General features: G+C 37.5%; 1 protein-coding gene across 4 annotated transcripts in view; it reads left to right on the top strand.

The window, feature by feature from the left end:
• Nucleotides 1-690: 690 nt before the first annotated feature.
• Nucleotides 691-7,413, top strand: part of ndc80 (NDC80 kinetochore complex component) — a 13,087-nt gene continuing 6,364 nt past the window's right edge. For 2 of the 4 annotated variants that reach the window (XM_047821366.1, XM_027172841.2), the window contains exons 1-11: nt 1,686-1,843; nt 2,623-2,716; nt 2,898-2,975; nt 3,337-3,469; nt 3,597-3,769; nt 3,946-4,048; nt 4,297-4,386; nt 6,084-6,177; nt 6,287-6,387; nt 6,474-6,618; nt 7,407-7,413. The exon at nt 7,407-7,413 is cut by the window's right edge and continues 199 nt beyond it. In XM_047821366.1, the coding sequence (XP_047677322.1) occupies nt 2,628-2,716; nt 2,898-2,975; nt 3,337-3,469; nt 3,597-3,769; nt 3,946-4,048; nt 4,297-4,386; nt 6,084-6,177; nt 6,287-6,387; nt 6,474-6,618; nt 7,407-7,413 (1,013 nt within the window). In that variant the 5' untranslated portion in view covers nt 1,686-1,843; nt 2,623-2,627. Of the gene's footprint in view, nt 841-1,685; nt 1,844-2,076; nt 2,227-2,622; nt 2,717-2,897; nt 2,976-3,336; nt 3,470-3,596; nt 3,770-3,945; nt 4,049-4,296; nt 4,387-6,083; nt 6,178-6,286; nt 6,388-6,473; nt 6,619-7,406 lie in introns of those variants that run through there. The other 2 variants (XM_027172842.2, XM_027172844.2) reach the window with 2 other exon arrangements.

The following is a 7,413-nucleotide window of genomic DNA, read 5'->3' on the forward strand; positions in this document are numbered from 1 at the left end:
AAGGCTCTTAATGGTTTATCTCCCATGTATCTAGCTAGTCTAACACGTTACAATCCTTCAAGCTCTCTGAGATCGCAAAACTCAGGACTTCTAGTAGTTCCCAGTATATCTAAGTCTACTAAAGGTGGTATTTTCTCATTTAGCTCCCAAACTTTGGAATAGTCTTCCTGATAGTGTTTGGGGCACAGACACACTTTCCCAGTTTAAATGTAGGTTAAAAGCTCTATGTGTCTGCTCTATGTTTATGTTCTGTAAGGGCCAGGAACAGGGGGGCCAGGAACAGGGGGGGGGGGGGCCGGACCGGGGGGGGGCCGGAACAGGGGGGGGGCAGGAACACGGGGGGGGGCAGGAACAGGGGGGGGGGGCAGGAACAGGGGGGGGGGGCAGGAACGGGGGGGGGGGCAGGAACAGGGGGGGGGCAGGAACAGGGGGGGGGCAGGAACAGGGGGGGGGCAGGAACAGGGGGGGGGGCAGGAACAGGGGGGGGGCAGGAACGGGGGGGGGGGGGCAGGAACATACTAACAACGACGACGACGAACAAACAGAGTAGTTATAGGGGACAAGAACCAATCACAAGCCGGAGGCAATCACAGACTAAGACAAAACACCTGGGGAAGAGAATGAGTGCAGTTAATTTCCATGGTAACAAATAGGTGGGCGGGGTCAACAATTAACAGAAGGGAATGACAGCAGACAGAAACAAGGGAAGACAGACTCGTTACACATATCAATGAGTTTGTGATAATTGTCAGAAGCACTACACAAATAAACTAAAGGATTTCCCATGATGAAAACTGTTCCCATCTTTTACTTTGCAGTGTCTGGTGTGAAAGCATCCATGTGAGTAAAAAACAGGGCTTTTATAAACCAGCTGGTAATAAAAGAGTTAGAAACGTACTGATTAATATTTATTGACAGCTCTACAAAGTAAGTTTTTTGTTGGAAAATTTTGATTTTTGAATGTAAAATTTGGTAAACAAACAAACAAACAAAATCAACAAGCTGATCATATAAAATTGAGAACTGTCCTTTCTGTCATAGTCAGTGAACCCAAACAATAAATTTTCCCAGAGTAACAAAAAATCAGGGTAGATATGATCAGCAAAATGTACTCCAGAGATGCAAGTTACTGTAGGGAAATACGTCAAAAAATGTACAAAACTTCTATAGCAATAGAACCAAACAGAATCATAGTTATGGTAGGATTTCTAGCCTAGATGACAATATTTGATATGAGATGATGTGGTATGGAAAATTGTAAACTCTTGTGTTGGTATGAGAAATGTGCTGCTTATTATATTATACAGTGTTTATATTCTGATCAAAAAGACTGCTCTGTTGTAGCTTCTTGACATTAATTGATAGGCTAAGAGATAGTTGTATTAATGTAATATTTTTACTTTTACACCGCACATTGTGCAAACTCCACGTGACCAAACCGAGTTCAGTGTTCAGGTGATCATGTTTCGGCTCTTCTGTGAGTCAGAACATTTGACTCATTGACACTTTTGGCTCCATAACTTCTCGTTGTTTTTCTTATGAAATCTTAGTCTGACTTCCCATTAACGAAATAATTTTAGTAACAAGCAACGTTTCATTTATCTTGGATGAACACCTACGTTTCATAGGTCTTTTGACACAAGATAATACATGTTAAAAAAGCTTCATAATCTCGACTCTTAAAGGCTCTTTCTTCTGTAAGAACCGAGTCAAGGAGCCGACTCTTTAGCGCGCGGTACAGCTTGAATGTTGAACGCATCTGACGTCACCGATGTGATCCGTTAAAACGGGTTGGCGGAAATTTTTGAAAACAGCAAAAGGCGAAACTGGACATATTTTTGAGGTATTTTGTTATAAGGCGTGCGGATAAAACACTAAAAACACATCTAATCGTTTTCTGTATAATATTACGAACTAGTAAATCGTTTAAGCAGTTAATTAACGTTAGTTAAGGTTCCTGTGTGTACTGCTGCTGCTGCTTACTAGCGCTAGCATAGCTACTTTCAAAACTTTCTCATGTAGTGAATAACCTGCATTTTAAAAACGAGGTTTTTTTTGTTTTTTTGCTTTGTTAGTATCGTACACATTTACTTAACCTAGAAGTGTCCTCATGTTATAGCTGGACGGCTTGGTTAGTCCTGTATATGAAGGTGGAATGAGACAAAGCATCTGGATTAAAGTACAGAGGTTAAAAGCAAATATTTCAGCAGAACAGCTAATCTGTGGGTCAGTGGGGTTATAGAATATCCTCTTTACACGCATTAAAGACAAGAAAAGATCTATGTACTGTGTATGATGCTTTATTTTTTAATAAAATGGACATATTTGCTCTTGATTTAACTGGTTTATAGTGTTGTTATGGTAGGGTTTCTAGCCTACAGGACAATATGATGTGATGTGGTATGGAAAATTGTAAACTCTTGTATTGGTATGAGAAATGTGATGCTTATTATATTATTTAATTTCTAAATAATTAAATACACTGTTTATATTCTAATCAAAAAGACTGCTCTGTTGTAGATTCTTGATATTAATGGACAGGCTAAGATTGTTGTACTAATGTAATATTTTTACTTTTACATGTTATGAGTTCATAAATATATGCATGCTTTTGCCTTAAAGTCACCATGAGCCGAAGACCAAGCAGCAGATATTCTGAGATGCCGATGCGTGTGACAGACAGCAGGATGAGTATGGCGAATGCCACTCCACAGAGGTATACATCTTTATATATATAAATAAATAAATAAATAAATAATATATATATATATATAAATAAATAAATAAATAAATAATATATATATATATGTAATTTCACTTACTTACATTGCAACATCCAAGTGGTGGGTAACAGCTGACAGACTGTAAATGCTATATATACTATATACTTTTGACAGCAACAATGTATTTGGCAAGCTGAACATCCCAAAGCCTCAGTCTAGCACCTCAGAGAGGAGGACCAGCTTTTTTGGGAAGTAAGTATGGTGGTTAAACTTTGAATGCATCTGTAATTGAATAAATTCCGTAATATATTAGCAATTGAAATCATTGGACAATTGCTGAGGTATAAGAGGAATAACATGGTTCCATGTGTCCTGTTATAAGAAAATTACAAAGTAACTGCTTTGTGTTGGGCCGGACCACATCACCCTACTGTGTTTTATTCTTAACAAATGCCTAATAATTCCAAAGGCAGATTATAATCATTTATAAATGCATGGTAAGTATTTTATATTTATCAGTTGTTGTTTTTTGTTGTTGTTAATTTCCCACCCATTTTCAGTCAGTGTAACACGTCTCACACGGTGACAATTTCTCATTCTTAATTATCCACAGAGGAACTGGTACAGGGGCAGGTGGGCAGAGAAACAGCATGTTTGGGGCTTATGGAGGTCCAGAGAAGATGAAGGACCCCCGACCGCTTCATGACAAAGCCTTTGTTCAGCAGTGTATCAAGCAGCTTTGTGAGGTTTGGCATTTTAATACTGTACCTTCATTCTAATAGTGTCCATTATTGGGCCATTATCTCTAAATATTAATGTTAAATATGATTATCTAAATATTAATATAGACAAACTCTATTTTTCTCTTTGAAGTTCCTTGGAGATAATGGATTCCCGGCTACAATCACGGTTAAATCTCTCCAGTCACCTTCTACCAAAGAGTTCTTGAAGATCTTTGAGTTTATCTACAGTTTGTTGGACTCCACCTTTCAGATGCCCACAACCAAGGTTGAAGAGGAAATCCCTAGGATGTTGAGAGATTTGGGGTAGATTAAAAATTTGTGATTTCAAAATGATGGCCAACATAATGTTCCCCTAAGGGTTAATCTTTTGTAGAGACGATTTTGCTCTTATTAGTTTATTATTTATTATTATTATTATTATTATTATTAGAATTTCTTTAACATTTGCATTCGAATAATTGGTGTTTGTTGCTTTACAGGTACCCATTTCCACTATCAAAAAGCTCCATGTACTCCATCGGGGCTCCACATACGTGGCCTCAGGCTCTGGGAGCACTCGTCTGGCTCATTGACACAGTTAGGGTAAGTGAATAGATCTTTTCCAGCCGAATAAGCAGAAATTCAGGAGCCAGTTGCATGTATTATACCCAACAACAACATAATCTTAAAGAACAAGACTTTTTTAAAGTCTTTTAAAATTTTAAAGTCATCCCTTTTGCAGAAGTGATGACTTTTCATACATGTATTAAAATAGCATACTTGACATCCAGTTAAAAGAGAGATTTACAATGGTAAATCTAGAGGATACAAACTATTGTAACTTGTTGCAGAGCTTTAACAGTATGAAAGGTCAGGACATGCTGTTTGGAGATTTCTCAGATGGCTTCACTGAGCTGGAGGATGGAATGGAGTACAACAAGGTAAAATAACGTCTCTCTTAATAAAAATGTTTAACCTCTAGTGATTCTGTACAGCAGTCCAGTTTTGAAGTACCGTATTTTCTCAAAAATGGCCCGTGTGCCTTATGTGTGCACTGAGTTCCAAAAATCTGTAAAAATGTGATGGGAAGTTCGGTTCTTTTCCACGAACCGGTTCTTTCGGACAGTTCGTTTTAATAATCCTGTTCACCAGTTCTTTTACGTCCCGACGTGATGACATAATTCAAAATGACATCATGACGTAAATTCCTTCCTCCCGCCCATAGTGTATAGATATCTATGATTCCGCCGCTGCCGGCAGATATTAATACAATCAATTTAACACATTTGAAAAGTTCTTTTGTAATTATAAATTTAGTTGAATAAGTTTCTTACATTTAAGTTTTGCAAATAAAACACCCAGTACAGGCATTGTTGTGCAAACATGGGTGTTTTACATGTCTTAATTTTTTTGAAATGTTTCTTTCAGTTGTTTCAAAAACTAATGCAACTGTGTTAAACACTCATAAGTTCATAAAACATTAAATCATAACCATTTCCATTTGTTGCTGTATCAGTTCAGTGATTTACGCATGCGCAGTAACAGCTCGTCGGTTCTCAGTATGTTGGACGCGTCCGAAAGAAACAGTTCTCAGTTCAGTGTACTGATGATTCACTGTATCAGTTCAGTTATTCAAGCATGCGCAGTATCAACAGCTCATCGGTTCTCGGACACGTCCAAAAGAACCAGTTCTCAGTTCAGTGTACTGATGATTCGCTGTATCAACAGCTCATCGGGTCTCGGACGCGTCCAAAAGAAACAGTTCTCAGTTCAGTGTTTCACGCATGCGCAGTATCAACAGCTCGAGCTCACAGTTCTCTAAGCACAACATGTCTCAGTTCAGTGTACAGGAGTTACATATACTCTGGGATATTAGTTTATTTATAGTCGGAGGGGCTGTCAGGCATGACCGAAAGTGAGTAACTTTAGTAACTTGTGGATCAGCGCTGACTCAAGACGCGAACTGTTTAGACCGAATCAGTCCGATTTGGTGAACTGGTTCAGAGCCGGTTCAAAAGAACGATTTGTTCACGAACCGGCCAACACTACCGCCAATAAAAATCAGAAGAAGAAGACATTTGTTTGTCTAAGGACCCCCAAAAATGGCACCAGTGAAGAGACATGCTTACGAGGCACAATTCAAACTACAGGCAAATTCAAACTTCAGTTACGCAGTTGTAAATGGGAATACAGCAGCTGCAAAAGAATTCAACATCAATGAATCTATGGTTCAGAAGTGGAGGAAGCAAGAAAATGTACTGCACCAAGTTAAGAAGACACAGTAGATAAGGAATTTGATGGATTTGTGTGAGAAGATTGATTAAAAAATAGTGTGTGTATTGTTAAATAGTAGAATAAAGTTAAACTAAACTCACTGTTTTGCTTCTGTTACCTTTTTTGTAAACCGTATTTTTTAGCATGCGCCTTATAATACGGTGCACCTTATGTATGGGTTAAGTACAGAAATAGACCCCGTAATTGAGACTGCACCTTATAATCTGGTGCGCCTTATGGTGTGGAAAATACTGTACTAAAATAAAACAGAACTTAAGTAATATAGCATTAAATAAATGAAAGTGTAAATTATTCAAATCTGTTTTTGAGTTGTGTATAATGGATTTCTGGACTGTGTTTCCAGCTCTTTTTAGAATACTGCTCTAAGACTTACAATAAGTTTATGCAAGGAGCAGATACATTTGAGGACGAGGACACAGACTACCTCAGTCATTTGAGTAAGTCGGACCTACAAACCTATTTAACAGTATGACATAAGTTGAATAGCGTTATGATTTATTTGGAAGTAAACACCATATCAGAAAAGTGTCATATGCCTTCCAACAGAGAGGCTGTATAATGTTGATGAGGCTCTACTGGATTCACAACTGGAGAAACATAGACTGTTGATGTCTGAGATGGAAAGGCTTGAGAAAGAAAGTCATACTGTAAGTCTACACATTTATTTAATTTGATGCATGGATTCAAACCAGTGTTGCATATTTGCTCATACAACTGTTTCGTGTGCTTGCAGGATCGGTTAATGGGACAAAGGACTGAGAAACTTAAGTTACAGACTGACTTACAAAAGCTGCAGAGCTACCGTACTCACATGGAGTCTTTTAAAACCCACCAGCAAAATAAGGCTACAGCACTGTCTGATGAGCTGGAGGCTGCAAGTATGTCATATTATGTAGAATCTGAACCACTGTACAAGAAAACTATGGAAGTCTTGTTTTTTTTTTTTTAGTTTTATTTAATGTTGTGAAACATTATATATGTTATAGCTATAGCAGCTATTAGCAGGGGTCCACTAAACATAAAGGATTAAATTTACCTCTTGGTGCAAAGCACTGACACTGGAGACTCATTCCATTAATGCTAAATAAATGCCTCCTCAAAGAATGGCTAACTATATCAACAATAATACAAATGTCTTTGTCAACTTTTTTTTTAATTAAGGCTTAGAAGATATGGAGTGTCTGCCATAAAAGTCCATATGAAGGAGTTGATAGAAGCAGATTGTTATAAATCTGATTTGAATTTCAGATGGCACTACTGTCAGTTTTACAGTTATACAAAATTAGCTTCAGACCAATCATATATATTAAAAATCCCTGTATATTTAATATATATTTAACAAAAAAAAAGTGGGAGGTTTATAACAACATGCCAACCATATTCGCTATATCTTCAGAGATTTTTCTGCATCATTTTGAGTAAGTGTGGCACTAAGAAAAGAAGGGAATATGAAATGACTGGTTCACAATTGACAATATGTGTATATCATTGTTCTCATTTGCACATTCTCTGTGTGCAACAAGCCCAAGTTCTCACCCAGCAAAGACTGTTGCATGTAAAAAAAATTCTAAATCTTTGTGATTTAGCCAGTCACATAATCTTAGAAACACTGAAATTCTGTAGATTTTTGATTATTGCAAAAATATATCAATGTCTGTGTATGTAGATCTTCA

The sequence above is a fragment of the Tachysurus fulvidraco genome, chromosome 12 (genome assembly GCF_022655615.1).
Source record: "Tachysurus fulvidraco isolate hzauxx_2018 chromosome 12, HZAU_PFXX_2.0, whole genome shotgun sequence".
Lineage (NCBI taxonomy): Eukaryota > Metazoa > Chordata > Actinopteri > Siluriformes > Bagridae > Tachysurus > Tachysurus fulvidraco.